General features: G+C 40.1%; 1 protein-coding gene across 8 annotated transcripts in view; it reads right to left on the reverse strand.

Moving 5' to 3' along the window:
* PMFBP1 (polyamine modulated factor 1 binding protein 1) overlaps window positions 1-17,494 on the reverse strand; it is a 51,373-nt gene that overhangs the window by 23,823 nt on the left and 10,056 nt on the right. For all 8 annotated transcript variants that reach the window (XM_015087776.3, XM_053211192.1, XM_053211195.1 and 5 more), the window contains 4 exons: window positions 9,887-10,129; window positions 7,099-7,320; window positions 4,129-4,299; window positions 3,020-3,130 (listed from right to left, as the gene is read on the reverse strand). In XM_015087776.3, the coding sequence (XP_014943262.1) occupies window positions 3,020-3,130; window positions 4,129-4,299; window positions 7,099-7,320; window positions 9,887-10,129 (747 nt within the window). The remainder of the gene's footprint in view (window positions 1-3,019; window positions 3,131-4,128; window positions 4,300-7,098; window positions 7,321-9,886; window positions 10,130-17,494) is intronic.

A 17,494-nucleotide genomic window follows, 5' to 3' on the forward strand; every position in this document is an offset into this window, starting at 1 on the left:
GGGAATGGGGGTGTATGGGGGGATGGGGTTGTCATTATAAATAGAATGGACAGGTTGGCCCCACTGAGAAGGTGTCTCTGAGCAGGGAGTGAGCCATGCTGTAGTGTCTCTAGGTATCTGCAGACAGGGGAACTAGCCTGTGACCAGACTTTGGGGAGAGAACATGGGGAGGTCATGTGGTTAGAGGGATAGGTGATGGAGAGAGTAGGGGGACATGAGGTGAGAGGTCAGTGGGTGGTAGCATCATGGGGGGCTTGTAGTCCTCGCGCAAGGACTTTGGCTTTTTACCCCGAAGCAGGAGGCTGTAACTAAGAGAAGGTAGGAAGATGTGGTCGAGGAGGAGCAGTTAGTCATCTGGACATCAAGGGAGAGTTATGTGATTTCAGAGTTGTCAGGAAGAGGAGACTGCAGCATGAAGGTGGGCAGAGCAGGGGACAGCTGGAGGAATATAGGGTAATCACCATATGATCCAGGTGTGGGCACTGCAGAGGCTCAAAAGCTCACTCTATGGGGTGCCAGAGTGGCTCAGTTGGTTAGGTGTCTGACTTGGGCTCAGGTCACAATCTTGTGGTTTATGAGTTCAAGCTCTGGATCAGGCTCTGAGCCAACAGTGCAAAGCCTTCTTGGGATTCTCTCTCTCTCTCTCTCTGCCTCTACCCAACCTGCTCTCTTTTGCTCTCTCTCTCTCTCTCTCTCTCTCTCTAAATAAATAAATAAACTTAAAACAAAAAGGCTCACTCTATGCCAGGCCAGCTGGGACCTGGATAGTGCCATTCCTAATAGAACATCCAGGTAACATGAAAGCTTTGGATAGGACACATAAAATGGTAGTGGAAAGTATAGTCTGTTTCATAGGGAAGTCTGCATCAATTTAAAAAATGTAGTGGTAAAAAGGCATTAGTGTTTCATTGGTATAGAGTTTTGGTTTTGCAAGATGAGAATGTTCTAAAGATTTGTTGCACACAATGTGAATATAACTTAACATGACTAAAATGTACACTTAAATGTGACTAAGATGGCAAATTTAATGTTATATGTATTTTTGCTATTATAAAAAATAAGAGTATGGGAGAAATAAAGACATTTTTCAGACAAAAAAAAACAACCCAGGAGTGTTATGAGATCTTGCTGTAGGTCAGGACGTGAATAATATGGAACTGACCTTTAAAATAAATATTGACAGATGTCCAAGGAAGAACTCCAAAATTCAATACTGATCCTTCATTCATTTAAACTTTCTGGTGTCAGAAAGTCCTGGAAAGAGAAGAGTCTCCATCCCTCCAGTAGAGGACTCTTGGAGAGCTTATATGTGTTGTTCACTCTCTCTGCTACCTGCCTTTGCCTACCCACAGTATGGCCTCAGGTGGCTGCCTTTGCCTTGGATCCCAGGTTCAGGTATGACTGGCTTAAGATCTCACCAAGGAAATGCAAACTGGTGCAGCCACTGTTGAAAACAGTATGGAGGTTCCTTAAAAACTTTTTTTTATTAGATTTTTAAATGTTTATTTATTTTTGAGACAGAGAGAGAGAGACAGTGTCTGAGCAGGGGAGGGGCAGAGACAGAGACACACACAGAATCTGAAGCTAGCTCCAGGCTCTGGGCTGTCAGCACAGAGCCTGATGTGGGGCTCAAACCCATGAACCACGAGATCAGGAGCTCAGCTGAAGCTGGACGCTTAACCAACTGAGCCACCCAGGCACCCCTGAGGTTCCTGAAAAACTTAAAAATAGAACTGTCTTATGATCCAGCAATTGCACTACTGGGTATTTACCCAAAGAATACAAGGAGAGTAATTCAAAGGGATACATGCACTCCTATGTTTATAGCAGCATTATTTACAATTAGCTGAGATACGGAAACAGCCCAAATGACCATCAACTGACGAATGGATAAAGAAGATATGGTATATTCCATATACAATGGAATATTATTCAACCACAAGAAAGAATGAAATCTTGCCAGTTGCAACGACATGGATAGAACGAGAGGGTATAATGCTAAGCAAAATATGTCGGTCAGAGAAAGTCAAATGCCATGATTTCACTCATATTTGGAATTTAAGAAACAAGACAAATAAGCAAAGGGGAAAAGAGATAGAGATAGAGATAAAGAGAATCAAAAAACAGATTGTTAATTATAGAGTACAAACTGAAGAAGGGAGGTGGGTGAGGGAGTGGGTTAATAAATAGGTGATGGGGATTAAGGAGTGCACTTGTCATGATAAGCACCAACTGATGTACAGAATTATTGAATCACTGTATTGAATACTTGAAATTAATATAATGTTGTGTGTTAACTAACCGGAATGAAAATAAAAACTTAAGGGGCACCTGGGCGGCTCAGTTGGTTAAACATCTGACTCTCGGGTTTTGGCTCAGGTCATGACATGTCTGGTCTAACAGTGCAGAGCCTGCTTGGGATTCTCTCTCTCCCTCTCTCTCTGCCCTTCCCTCGCTATCTCTCTCTCTCTCTCTCAAAATAAATAAACATCAAAAAAAAAAAGTAACTTAAAAAAAAAGATCTCACCTAGGAGAGCACTGAACCTAGTTTTGGCTACTAGTTGGTCAAATCTTGCTATTTGTTTACATGGTTTAAATGCTTATTCACTGTTAGAAACAATTTTTGAGATGGCTTTGAATTTTGAAAATAATGAGTTTTTGAAAAAAAGGACTGATTGTGAATAGATAAGCTTCCCTAAATTTGGTGCTCTTCGACTCCAACCAGAAACTAGAAAGCTGGATGGTCCTTTTGAACCTAGCAAGCCAAGAGGAGTCTCTGTCTTATTTAGGAGGACTGTTGAAAGGGGGTTAAGAAGCAGGTGCAATTCCAAAATTCAGCCACAAAATTGAATACTGCCAGACACATTCGTTGGGACTTGGCATACATTGCATACAGTATCTTTGTGACAGGGCCAACCAAGGTCACACAAATATAGAAATGAAAAATAAGCAAGAAAACCCAGAATCAAACTCAACTCCACTCGACACCCCAGGCACAAATAAGCAAAAGTTCGCCTACCTTTTTAATGTCTTCACAATCTTCTGAGGAGCTAGGAGGATGTCTGTGTGTGGCTGTATAGGAAGCAAAATCTGCTTGTAATTTTATCAAAGCCTCTTCACGCTCCAGAACCTGCGTATAAGTGTAGGTCAGTCATGCTGGGTGATCAACAGAATGTGATTATTACTAGACTAATGTTGCAGGGTGTTCCTTTTTTCAGCCTAAGTTCATTGTAATAGTATACAAGTTATCACACACTTCCTGTGTGCTTAGTTCAGAGAAAGAATTAGGTTCTCAATCTTACATCAAGGTTCAGTAAGGCATAGGCAGTTGTTTGTCTCAAGTCTGTCAGTGGCCACATTTTGGACTCCCTCCTGAACCTCTGTGTGGTCTAGTTTATGAGGCAGAAGGTTCTTTAAAAACTGTGATGGAAAAACATACCTGATGTATCAGAGGACAGGATTCAAAGTTCAAGAATTAAAGAAGGAAGTTTCTTATGCAGTGGGTGGATGTGTATGTACTTAAAAAAAAATTTAAAAAGCATGAAAATTTTGTTCTTGTTGGTTGAAAATAATTCAAACAAAACCCAAATCATCAAAAATAAGTGAAATCTCCTCTCCATTTAGTCTCCCTTCTCTCCCTTCCACTAGGGGGCAATGGGTACTATGGGCAATTTACTGTACGTACTTCCATAATATGATCAAAGAATTTAAAAAACAAAAGTGGAACTGAACTATTCATAGTATTTTGTAACCTTTCTCAACAATATATCACAAACATCCTTCTACACAGTCCTTACAGATCTACTTAATACTTTTTCTTGGCTGCATATTACTCTACAGTATGGATATCTCTTTAACCATTTTAAAAAAATTTCTTCAACCATCTCCCTATTGATGAACACTTAGGTTGTTGTGTGAGAGATTTTAAGTCTCTTTAGAGTCTTGAACTTAGTGTGGGTTCGGGGGATGCATCCATGGAGAATATGAACAAAAGGTGGGGGCAAGTATAATTAAGATATTTGAGGAGTCTTGAGGAAAGAGATTACTTTGGGTGACTCTTTTTCCCTCCTTTCTTTCTTCATGGCATTATTTTTGGTGTCTCAGAAAAATGTTCTAGAAGTCACTTACCAAAGCATTACTGCAGGCTAGTTTATTTCGAAGTTCCTGGATTAGATCATCCTGTTCAGAGACCTTTTGCCAGACTTCAGACAGTCGTTTCAGGGTCTCCTGATGCTCTTGAATCATGCAGGAAGAAGTATATATACGCACCTTTGAATGGTCACCCTTATTCTCAGGGTCCTGGGATATTTAGAAATAATGGGTTGGTTTTGTTCATGATATTTGAGTTAACTTTAGAATAACAGAAGCATGGAAAATCTCTTTGCTCTATATTCTAAAAGTTCATGTTCATATATGTGAATCATATCTCCCTAAGTTAAAGAAAAAAATTAACCAGTGCATACACATGGTGAAAACTTCAAACAGTTCATAAGAGGATACACTGAAAAGTTAGTCTTCCATCTTGACCCTCCATGACCCAGTTCTCTTCTTCTATGACAGTCTGTGTTACCAGTTTTGGGGGGTATCCTTCCAGGGATATTTTATGTATATACATATATATACATCAGTATATATACTGAGTTGGCACTTCAGAGTAATGGGAAAGAGGTTCAACAAATCAAGTTGGGACAGCTGGAGACCCCTCTTGGAAAACACAAAATTATGTATATCTATATTTATCTATCTACCTATATATGTAGATTCTCTCTCTCTCTCTATCCATCTATATCAATTCCAAATAGACTAAAGATAAAAACATGGAAGTACAAATCTACAAAAGTGCTAAAAAGAAAATGAGGTAAACTTTTATGATCTTGGGGGTAGAGAAGGTCTTCCTAAGCATGAAATCAAACCTCGAATCTATCAAGGAGGCCTCAGAGATTTAACTCCATAAAAATTTAAAATTTCTGTATAGTGGCGTGCCTGGGTGGCTCAGTCAGTTAAGTGTCCGACTTCGGCTCAGGTCATGATCTCACAGTTCGTGAGTTCAAGTCCCGCATCAGGTTCTGTGTTGACAGCTTAGAGCCTGGAGCCTGCTTCAAATTCTATGTCTCCCTCTCTCTCTGCTCCTCCTCCGTTCATGCTCTCTCTCCTTCAAAAATAAATAAAAACACTAAAATTTAAAAAAAAATTTTTTTTTTAACGTTTATTTATTTTTTTGAGACAGAGAGAGACAGAACATGAACGGGGGAGGGGCAGAGAGAGAGGGAGACACAGAATCGGAAGCAGGCTCCAGGCTCTGAGCCATCAGCCCAGAGCCCGATGCAGGGCTCGAACTCACGGACCGCGAGATCGTGACCTGAGCTGAAGTCCCACGCTTAACCGACTGAGCCACCCAGGCGCCCCTAAAAATTTTTTTTAAAACAATAAAAAAATTTTTTCTATATAGTGACAAATACCATTAGTAAAGTAAAATGAAAAGGTACAAACTGGGAGAAGGTATTTGTCACATATGTAATACAGCACTATTACACGTAGTATATTAAGAAGTTCCTGTAAGTTGATACACAGAAGACTAAATACCCAATTAAAAAATAGGTTAAGGATTTAAATAAGTAATTCATCAAACAGATATCCACATGACCGATACACTCATGAGCAGTGCTCAATATTTGTCAGCATGGAGGTATGGGCACTGTGATGTGCCTCCCGGGCTGGGAGGTCTGCCCTGAGACAGCCCTCAGTTGTCAGCCCTTTTTGGGGATTGCCTGGGCTGAAGAAAACTGCTTTGCCCAAAGTCATGCCTCTTCCTAGGGGCAGCTCACACTCAAAACTGATCAACATGGAGCTAGACGGTTAGCTCCTTTCCCCCAATTTGGGCCCGTTTTGAAGGTCTGTTCAGCCCCAGAGCTCCCCACAGGGTTGGCTAAGGCCTTTGTTGGGACTGCATCACAGCTCAGCTTCTCCCCCTGCTCAACCTTGCTTCCTTCTCCTTCCTGTCACAGGTGATGATACCCAGGGATCTCCCTACCAAAATGTGCTGCTTGCCAATTTGTCTCAGAGTCTGCTTGGTGGGGAGCCCAACCTGCAACTGTTAGAGTTAAAGGAAATTAAAACTGTAATGAAAAACTTTTTTTTCCCCATGCATCAGGTTAGCAAAATGTAAAAAGACTGAAAACATAACCATGGGAGTGAGAGGAAGTAAGCTCCCTTTATTATTGTTGGTAAAGGTGTAAACTGGGAGAACCTTTTTGACATTCAATTTAGAAGTATCTTTAAACATTAAAAATAAGCATATCCTTTGACTCAGCAATCCCACTTCAGGAGATTATCCCATAGGAATAAGGATGTTCATTATAGCTTGTTTGTAATAGACAAAATAGGTCAGTAGATGGTATAGTCATACCATAGAATACAAGGAAATGGAAATTGTCAAGATCTACATTTAAAAGGCAAGGTGGAGAACCACATTTATGAAATGACCCATTTATATAAAAAGAAAATCCTAACCATTTATATATGTAACTGCATAACAAAAGACTGAGGAAGATTCCCAACAGATTTTTCAAATGATTACCTAAGGGGAGGAGGGGGTGGGTAGAGGAGGCTGAAGGCAGGCTTTCAAATTTAATCTCTGTAATTCTGTCTAGAGAGCCTACATTGTTGTATTACTTGTGTAATTAAAAAAAGCAATTAAAGGAAAAAAAAGGGATTCAGGCATTTTGGCTCTTCTTTGTTATCTTTTATGGGTTTCTCCCCGTTTGACCCTGAGGTATGGTATGCATGAGTCCTGTGACCTACATGAGCCCCCCAGCCAGAACCCCCCCATGAGAACATGGAAGATTTGAGAGTTCAGTTATTAGAAATGCTGCATCTTTATATTAATTAAGGAGCTTCAAAATTCCTAGGGAGGAATCTTAAAGGAGATGTAAAGGCTGGAAATTGAAAGCTGAGGGCTCCAACACTGAAGGGAGGGAACGACATCTGGTTGAAGGTTTGGGTTTCCCTCAGAGGAAGCAGGGACTGTTAGCAGGGACAACCAGGAAGCACGTCCACTTGCTGGAGTGCCTGGTCTGAGTGGTCTGGGGTGAGTCCTACCTGACTGACGATCCCGCTGAGCTCCCCCTCCAACATCTTCACTTGGCACTCCAGTAACTCAATGTTGCTTAGGGAAGTCTGGTATTTATCCCTGTAGAGGTTTAGGCTCCTTTCTAGGGAGATGATCTTGTCCTCGGCCAAAGCAAGTTGCTCCTGTGCCAAATGGAGCTTCTCCCCTGTGTTCTCATTATGATTTCCCATTTCCTCCTCATAGAGAATCACCTGTTGGTGTAGGAATGAAACCACACTGAACTCATGGAGGCATCTCATGAGGAAAGAGCACGGCTATCAGACCCCACGCAGAGGAGTCTTATGTCTTAACTAGAAGCCCAGATGTTCAGAATAGGCCCAGCACAGATTTAAAAGCTATGATATACAATATCAGAATTTAAATGATTAGAAATAAAAAAAAAGATGGTCCTATTTGGATGGTAAACTTCTTAAAGGCAGGGGCCGTTTTCTATTTCCCATTCTGCCTGGCATGTAGTAAAAACTCAATAACAACTTGTCAGTTGATTAATATGAATGCATTTCTATAGCTCCATTTTTTTAAGGGCTTGAAATGCCAGTATTCTTTCCTTCCCAGGTATTCTCTAGAGATCAATTTAGAAAAAGTGGAGCCCCTCATGCACACAGCAAAGTTCCTGAGAGACCATGAGGGAACAACCCCAAATTCCTCTGGGACTTGCACAATTCTTATCTAGATTCCTTTCCTTCCTAATCAGTTAATTAGTCAACCAACTGACAGGTATTTATTGAGTGCTCATAAGCAATGTCTTGGGTGTTGAGGGGATATGTTGAGGGGATAATTTGGGGGAATATGTGATTTATAACTAGCAAACAACTGTCTAGAGTTGAGTGTGCTAGGTTGTATGGCTAGAGTTATACGTATTGAAGGAGAAAAGAGCGGGAGGGTCATCAAGGAATGTTTCATCTTGGTTCAAATAGTTCAGTGTAGAAACTGGATAGAACGCATTCTGTAAGTCTAAGCTATTTATTGCCATTTGAAGTTCCTCTTAGGAAAAGGTCACTTAGTTTGAGATGTTTATTAGATAAGGGAAAGAGGAAAGGAATATTTATGTTCAAATGTCTATAACCGAAGCTGTCAGTGACTTGCTCACATCCCCTTGGCACTCACCATTCCTTTGCATGCTAAATGCATTCCAACCACAAACATCTTCAACTCATTGCCTGAGGGATGCTCTGGCCTCAGGAGCCCACTCAAGCAGAGGAGAAAGACAAGGCACGTTACAAGTACTGGGGAGTTAAAAGCCTCAGGTGCATCCTTCAACCACTGACTGGGTGGGTTGGCATGGGATCACCATGTTCTACACTTTCTCCCAGGGTTCTCCAGAGGGCATGAACCCCAGGTGCCCACAGCAGGGGTCTTGTGATTTTCTTTATGGGCTTCCTGCCTTTCTTTGACTCACTTCCCCACTCTCTCTCCAGGATCACCTCCTGAATAAACTACTTCCATTCATTTCCTTGTCGTAGGCTCTGCTGTTGGAAACACAACCTTCCACAAAGTTTAATGCTACTGAGTAACAAAGTATTGAGGAAACTTGGCAGAATGTTGAGAGTAATTTTTTCCAATGCTTTCCTTGTGTGAGATCTTTGTCAGTGACTGCTACTTGCCAGATCCCACATCAACTCTCCCCCTCCTCCTTCATAGTTGAAACTTGACTTCATTTGGGATGGCAGTGCACCTCACTAAAATACATTTCCTTGGCTTTCTAGAAACTAGCTGTAGCCATATGACTAATTCTGGCCCATGATGCATAAATGAAAGTGTTGTATGGGGCTTCTGGAAGGTGTCCTTAAAAGAGAAGAGTGTCTTTTCCTCTCCTCCTCCTCCCTTGCCCCCATCCTGATTATTTGCCACCATCACAGGATGTGAAGTTTGGAGCTCCAGCAGCCATCTTAGGAGACCTAAAAAATGGAAGTCTGGAGCTGATGATGGTGGACCCAAAAGATAGGACGCTAGAATTGCAGTTCCCGAAATAGTCCTAGACCATCCACCTCCAGCCATCTTAGCACTATCATAGAGAGTCTCTGGAATTTTATCTCAAAAGGCAAAGGAAGAAAATACCAGGGGAGGCTGCCTGTGGCTGCCTGTCTCATTACATAGAACCTATAGTTTTTACTGCTGCTAGTGCTACCACTGCTTAACTGGCTTAAATTCTATAGTTTTGGTCTTTGGAATTGACTCGGGATTTCACAAGGATGCTCTTTCTGGTTTCAAAAATACTATCCTGGCACATGAATAGAAATGAATGTACAGAATATACTTAAGTCTCTATGATCTAAAACTCCAGTCTGAAAAAGTGACCAATCTGGTACTCTCAGTGATTGACTCAGACTCAATGTCTGGTTATCTTATCAACTATCAAAGTGCTAAAAATTTATATATTATCAAAATCTGATTTTTCTAAAAATGGTCCATTTAATGGATTTTATGCCTCTTTTTTATAACCCTCAGAGACCTAGAGTCTTTTGCATTTAAATTGCAATGGTAATAGGATGGAAATGATGGACCTATATGCACACCACACATACACACATCGTGTGCCCCACATGTATCGTTAGTGGAGCTCTCATTTATGCCATTCTGTTTAGTTCCCTCTGTTTGGTTTCAAAAAGAATGAGAATTAAAGAGGGAACATTGATAAAACCTGCTCAGGATATTGGGAAGTTCTCTGTAAGCCCACTGTCTGTTTTCTAGTAGGTACGACCTGATTTCTGTAGGTACATGGGCAAGGAGACATTTCCATAGTTATTCTATGTATACCTCATCTTCTTTTAGTTTGCAGTGATGGTGGAGAAGAACCAGGTCAGAAGTCTGCTTTTCTAGGACGGACTGATACTGTAGGAGGGAACAGTAAGAAGTCTGCAGCTCTTCTGTGCGAAACTCCAGTTCTTGCTGGAGAGCAAGCAATTTTTTCTTGAGTTGTTGGAGTTGCCTCAGATGGCACTGCTTACTGGGCTCAAACTCCATCCGCGGCTCCTTGAATGCTAGCACTTGCTTCTTATTCTGAAATTGAGATCAAATATATGGAAAGAACTTTAGGTTGTCGCTCAGTTTGCATTCATTCTTTGATTTTTTTCACTTGTCCAACAATTCACATCCATCTATAGTCATCCTTTCATCCACAGAACACTTACTAAACACTTCACTGTATTCACAGTGAAAAATCATTTTATATTTCCATCCGGTAAGGAGGATTTGAAAGAAAAAAAAACCTAGGTCTTTCTTACTATTTGGATCTACCAGTCGTATTATTTGGGCCAGAAGAAAAAAACATACAGCTAAAGAATCTAGAAAGTAGTACAAAGATACACATGTTAATATGGGTTTGTTTGTTTGTTTGGTCTTCAATTTAAAAATAACCTAAATGACCTAGAATGTAGTGAATTTCTGGTCAGTGTTCTTGGACTGAACTCGATTATTAAAAATGCTCAGATAAAAAGGTAAACTCGGGGCGCCTGGGTAGCTCAGTCGGTTAAGCGGCCGACTTCGGCTCAGGTCATGATCTCGCAGTCCGTGTGTTCGAGCCCCACGTCGGGCTCTGTGCTGACAGCTCAGAGCCTGGAGCCTGTTTCAGATTCTGTGTCTCCCTCTCTCTGACCCTCCCCCGTTCATGCTCTGTCTCTCTCTGTCTCAAAAATAAATAAACGTTAAAAAAAAAAAAGGTAAACTCTTGGGGAAACAGCTTTTTGGAATGCTGGGAAATGGGAGGCAGAGCTATCATTCAGGGACATCTGGGCACAGACTCTGTTGTCTCCTCCTGAAGGAAGATGTGACCCTGTAGATGCTGAGTGTGTGTGTGTATGTATGTGTGTGAGAGACACAGACAGAGAGACACACACAGAGAGAAATAGAGAGATGGAGATAGAGATAGAGATAGAGATAGAGATAGAGATAGAGATAGAGAGAGAGAGATTTCTTCCTGCTAATCCACAGTCAACTTGAAAAGCTGCTATAGACCCATCTTATGTTTTTACTCATTCATTGAATAAACATACATTGAGCACCTGCTTTGTATCAGGTATACTGCTGGTAGGATGTATCCCTGAGGTATTTATTACAGTACAGTTGAGGTCTTTGCACTCAAGTTTCTATATTTGCTTGCCCAACATCCTTGATGACATATGAAAGAGAGGTGGATGAAGAGGGTGGCCCATGGGCATTCCTTAACTCCCATTTCTGCTTATTATTCTCCTATTCATTCTTTAAAACTGTCCAATTCTTGCTTTCCTTGTTTTCCCTGCAAAGTTGCCTTTGCACCAATACCATACACTTTACTGTCACGTCTTTAATATGGCATTTCACATTCCATCTTGCATTGCAGTGACCTCTGTATATCTTAACTTCTAATTAGATTATAAACTCCTGGAGGCTGGGGCCATGTCTGCTTCTATAGGACATAGAGATTTATACACAGTTAGGTATTAAAGGAAAGTAGGAAGTAAAACAGAGAACAGACAATATCATTGGCTCCCAAAAATGTGAGCTTGTGGTCTCGGGCTAATTAACAGAGTACTTTCAAATTTTTAAAAAATTAACATTTTTTTACAGGGTTATTGAAGTATACTTTATATATCATAAAATTCAACCATTGTAAGTGTATAGTTCAATGATTTGTTGAAAATTTATATAGTTGTGCAACCATTTTACAATCTGGTTTTAGAACATCTCCATCACCTCAGAAAATTCTCTCATGCCCATTTGTCACTCCTGTTCCTACCCCAGCTCCAGGCAACCACTAATCTGCTTTCTGCCTCTATGGATTTGCCCTTTCTAGACATTTCATATAAATGGAATCGTATGTCATCTTTTGTGTCTGTCTTCTTTCACTTAGCGTAATGTTTTTGAGGTTCATCCAGGCTACAGAAAGAATCAGTATTTTGTTCTTTTTTTTATTGCTGAATAGTATGAATATACCATATTTTGTTTATCTGTTCACCAGTTGATAGATATTTGGATTGTTTCAGCTTTTGGCAATCCTGAATAATGCTGCTATGAGCATTAACATAGTAGCCATCTGCAGATGTGATATTTTCCTTTAATTTGTTTAGCAAACATTATGGTGTACCTACTATGTGTCAAGCACGGTACCAGGTATTGGGGATATAGAAGCATATAAAACAGAATACCTGCCTTCATGCATTTTTCATCTAGTGGGGAGGGGGGAGTCAGCAAATTAAGTAAGTAAATAATGTAGTGTATTAAAAGGAAAAAGTGCTATGGAAGAGAGTAAAGCAGGGGAGAGGGATGAAGAATGCTTGCATGGAGGGAACTGTAATTTTGAATTAAGAATTTTAACGGAGGACCAAATTGAGAAGGTGGTATTTGAGCTAAGATTTGAAGGAGGCAGGGAAAGAGCCTGGTGGGAATCTACAGCAGGAACATTCCAGGGAGAGATAACGGCTTGGACTAGGGCTTGGGCTACGGCTTGGGCTAGGGCTTGGAGGTGGGAGGTGCCTGGTGGTGTCTGAGGAATCACTTTGTTCTGGCTGGAGCAGAGAATGGGGGAGAGTGGTACCAGATGAGGTGAGAAAGAAAGAGAGGTGAGGTCCTTTCAGGGCCACATAGTCCATTCTAAAAACTTTAACTTTTCCTTTCAGTGAGATAAAAGGTCATTGGAAGGTACTGAACAGACAAGTGAAATGATATCCTTTAGATGTTACAAAGGCCCAGATGTTACACACTGCCCATTCTACTGAAAATCAACTGTAGGGAGGCAAAGACTGAAGCAGAGAGACCAGCAAAGAGGCTGCTACAAGAATCCAGGCAAGAAGGGATGGTGGCATGGACCAAGGTGGAAGTTGGGAGAAATGGCTGGATTGTAAATATGTTTTGAAAATAGATTCCATAGGATTGGTTGCTGTGTTGGATGGTCGGAGATGATGATCATCCAAGGCAAATCGACTCCAAGGTTTTGGTCTGAGTAACTGGAGAGACTGAAGTTTAATGAGATTAATTTTGTGAGAACTGGGACTGAAAAGAGGGAAAACTTTCTCTAGTGAGAGTGAGTGGGGTGGCTCAGGTAAGAGAAGGGAAGCTCAGCCCAGCTCAAAAGGAGAAAGACAAAAGCTAATTGTGTCAGTTCATTCTGAATGAGAAGACTGAAAATGCACCATTGTGGTCACCAGCAAAAGAAATCCTAGACAAAGACAAGCCAAACTTTTGGCCTGAATATCTGGTGTATGTGGCTGAAGGGAAGTTAATGATGACTTCTTTCTTAAGCCAAACAAAGCTGAATTTTGTATTTACTCTGTGCAACTATAATTGCCAACATTTAGATGGAATATTTTTAGTTAAGTGTTCTCATTCTTTTCAAAATAAGAATGTTGCTATTCTTGGGGTGCCTGGGTGGCTCAGTCGGTTAAGCATCCGACTTCGGCTCAGGTCATAATCTCATGGTTCGTGGGTTTGGGGCCTGCAATGGGCTCTGTGCTGATAGCTCAGAGCCTGGAGCCTGCTTTGGATTCTGGGTCTCCCTCTCTCTCTGCCCCTCTGTCCCCTCTCCCACCCCCAATAAATAAACATTAAAAATTTTTTTTTAAATGTTGCTATTCTCAGAACTCATCGAAGAATGAGGTTCAAAGAGAAGGGACTTGGGAGTGGTATGTGGGTGTGTGTGCATGCACACATACATGTATAGGGGGATGTTCTCAACTGCCGAAGTCTTCTGTCTCTGCAGGTAAGCTGGGGGTAGAAAGCTACTTGGAAAAAGACATGGTCAAGAATAAATATTAAATGTGGCTAGAGCCAAAACAAGGGGGTGAACATCCTGGGGTAGGGTTAATTCAGAGGGCTTATTTTAGTGAAGCAGATAACCAACAAAATCCTTATCAAATTTTTCCCAAATTCAGTTTTTCTTGGCTTTGTTGAAGTTGATTTGATCTCTGAAAATTATAAAAACTGGATTCCTGGTCCCTCCAGTACTGTGTGTAACTGTTGATTTGGACCTGCCTCTCTACTGATGGGTATATATGACCCAGTTGAAAACAAACTGTGCTCTCTTCACTGTTCATTCTTTCTTAGTTTCCCCTTATTTCCAAGTTCCTATTTTCTCTTCATCACACAAAAGAATGAAAGAAGTGCTCTTTGTTCATCTTTTTTTAAAGTCAAACTTTTTCTTTAGGGTTTCCCCTCCTAGAATGTGGTACATCATCTAATCTTAGGTGTGTTCATAATTGTTCTGTGGCTTGAAAGCCTCCTGTAGATAAAGAATGTCATTTCCTATGTGTATAAAGCTCAGCAAACTGTTAGTGATACTGGTGAACTGTTAGTTCCAATTTCTCTTCCCCAGAGGTCATGTTGAGTCTTCTGGGTTTAATTTTGGTTTGAGGTAACATGATAGGCCAATCAGATGATGAGAGTTCATTCAAATCTTCCAGTACAGGGCAAACATAATGCCTGGCCAAATTTGTCTGGTTTTGAAGATCCAAAGAACTGCCCATATCTGCAGAGAAACTAGAGTTTCCTTGATGAGAATTTTAAACATTTGTACACTATAGATACCAATGTGTTTAGAGGTCAAATTTCAAAGTCTTGGAGAAATGCCTGGAATTGTTTGAGACCTATTAAATTTCTACTTATTTATTCTTAACTATTCAAAAGATTATTTTGTCTTAATTCTAAATTAATAGAAAATGACATGTTATGGATTAAGTCTGCATTTCACTTATAGATGTGCCAAAGAGCAGTATGAGAAAGGCATCAGTGCATTTTCTGCTGCCTCTTTGTCTTCTTTGTTTTTTTTTTTTTTAAGTTTTCTTTCTAGTGAAGACATAGATATTTTATGAGATTCTGCTTTGACCTTTAAACTGAGATTTGGAGAAAATAAGCAAGTTGGAAGTAATCTTCTGGAAGTAAGATTAGTTCTTGAAGTTACCATTCAGAGTTGAATGGTTCCAGAAGGCTGTCAGGTCCACCATGTTTCTCAGACAGATTTCTATCCAGGCCTCAGGTGTTTTAAAAGATGGAGAGCACTGGCCACCTGTAGGAACCTGTTGCCATATTTAGTCAATTTCTCAGCCCTACTTATGGTCAAAGAGATTATAGCTACTGCTCTTTCCTTGCCTATGTGGCTACTTGATCACAGAAGGAAATTAATTGGCCTGGCATGATTTGCCTTTTGAGAAGTCACTTTGGTTTCTATCCAATACTTTGTGCTTTTCAAGTTGATGCTAATTGATTGATGTTAAGTTCTATATTTTCCCTGATATTGAAGTTAAGCTGACAGGTCTATAATTACCAGGATTGTCCTTTTTCCCTTTTTAAAAAGATGAGCACTTCATTTACCCTTTTTCAGTCTACAGGGACTTTATCCTCTTGAGTTCTCAAAAATAATCGCTAGCAGCTATGTAATAACACCTGCCAATTCCTTAAGTACTCTTCAAAGTATGTCATCAGGTCCTGCTGATTTGCCTAAAGCCGGCTTTTCAAAATACTTTTTAACCATTTTATTCCCTATTCTAGTTTGCACTCTCTTCTGTCTCAGGTTGGCATTGCTCTGATAACTGGATCCCTGCTGCCTTTTCCCCTCCATTTAAGAACTGAAACTCTCATCTTTCCCCAGTCATTGTCATGAACTTCTTTATTTTAGAGGTGTTAAGCGAGGTATTTTCTCTGTAACTCTAGTTTAGCCTTTTATCACTAGATTAGTTTATCTGTTACTTTTCATATCTTCTACAAGTTACATTTCTTGTACTTTCTTGTATTGGTAGAGTGTAAAACTGTGTGTTTAAGTGACATGCATTTCTTTTGGATACATCTTCATGGTTCAGACATTTTTCTTATCAGTGATCTCTGCTTATCAGAGATTCCCTTTAAAGAAAAAAAACTATTTTGGAATAGTTTTAGATGTACAGAAAAATTGCAAAAGTAGTATATAGAATTCTCATGTGCTCTTTACCTGTCTTCTCCTAACACTAACATTTTACATAACTATAGTACATTTGTCCAGCTAGAAAATTAACATTGGTAGGTTACTATTAAACTACATACTTTATTCAGATTTTATCTGTTTTCCCACTAATTTTTTTTTTCTGTTCGAGGATCCAATCCCAGATTCCACAAGGCATTTAGCAGTTCCACATAAAAAATTGTTTTTCATTCCCAATGACTCAATATCAGTCATATTTCTGTGCCATAATTTCCATCACGGATGTATTAACCTGTATTCAACTGGTTACTTTTATTTTCAGAAATCAAATTTCTTGCCCAGTTTTATGCTAAGAATAGTGTCCTACATCCACTTCAAAGATGAGTTTGATAATCTAAGCTCTACTGAAAATCAGGGTGTTCTCCCCAGGCCACCACTGGGGCCAAAGGGGCCTGGGAAATTGCACAGAAAGACCTTTCTTTTTCTAATTTGATCATTCTTTTATTATGATATCTCTGTTGTTGTTTTCTCCTTTCACGTTAATTGAAAGGTTCCTGGGCAGGTTCAGGGCTACAGTGAGGCAAGTGCAGATTTTAAGAAGGCATTCAGTCTCCAGGTTAGCACTTGAGGGTGAGTGCCCTATAACATTTGTACCCTCGGTACCTCATTTGCTTTAGCTATCTCTGTTCCTGGGTTTTGGAGCATGACATATTCTTGATTTACTAGGTTACCCACCCCCTGCCTGCCATCCCTGTAGTTACATGTTAATATCCGATGTAGTATTTTAATTTTGTCTCCTAATTCTAGTTCTTAATTATGACCTCTGGTTTATTTCTCCAGATCTTTGTTAGATAGTAGTCAAAAATTTCAGAAAGTCTTGGGTTTTCCCCTCTGTTCCCATATTACATTTCCTTGTAGAAGGCAGATCTTGCAGGGATTTTCTGAGTGGATGAGTATAAGTCTACATCTAATTGTGTATTTGTATGCACAGTCTCCAATTTAAATTCTGCACTAAGTGCTAGGAAAAAAAGAGAGCCTGTTTTAAAGCTTATTTCAAGCTGTTAGACCTTCTTCTGGGCAATTAGAATAATAAAATGCGATTTAATACCTTTCTCCTTCCAAGTTGCTAGGTACATTTATAAGCCACATGGCTATCCCTGACTGGGGGAAAAAATAAACTTGTGACAGCAATGGTGAGAATATCAAAAAATGTTAATATTTAGAAAGAAGTAAATTATGATAATATTCTTCCTGAGATCCATTTAGGAAAACCAATGGATTTTTCTATGTTTGTGACCTCCTGGAGAAAGGACAGTAACGCTCAGTAGGATAAGGTGGAATTGCTTTGTTGGTAACATTTTTAGGACTTTGTAGAGGAAAAATCTGTGGTTTTGACAGAGAGGTAGTAAGTCCTGAAAGAAGTCTAATAGACCCAATTAAGAGAGACCAGACCACAAATATTGAAGAAGACAGTGGAGTCTTACACAGTCTTACACAGCTAA

The sequence above is a fragment of the Acinonyx jubatus genome, chromosome E2 (genome assembly GCF_027475565.1).
Source record: "Acinonyx jubatus isolate Ajub_Pintada_27869175 chromosome E2, VMU_Ajub_asm_v1.0, whole genome shotgun sequence".
NCBI lineage: Eukaryota > Metazoa > Chordata > Mammalia > Carnivora > Felidae > Acinonyx > Acinonyx jubatus.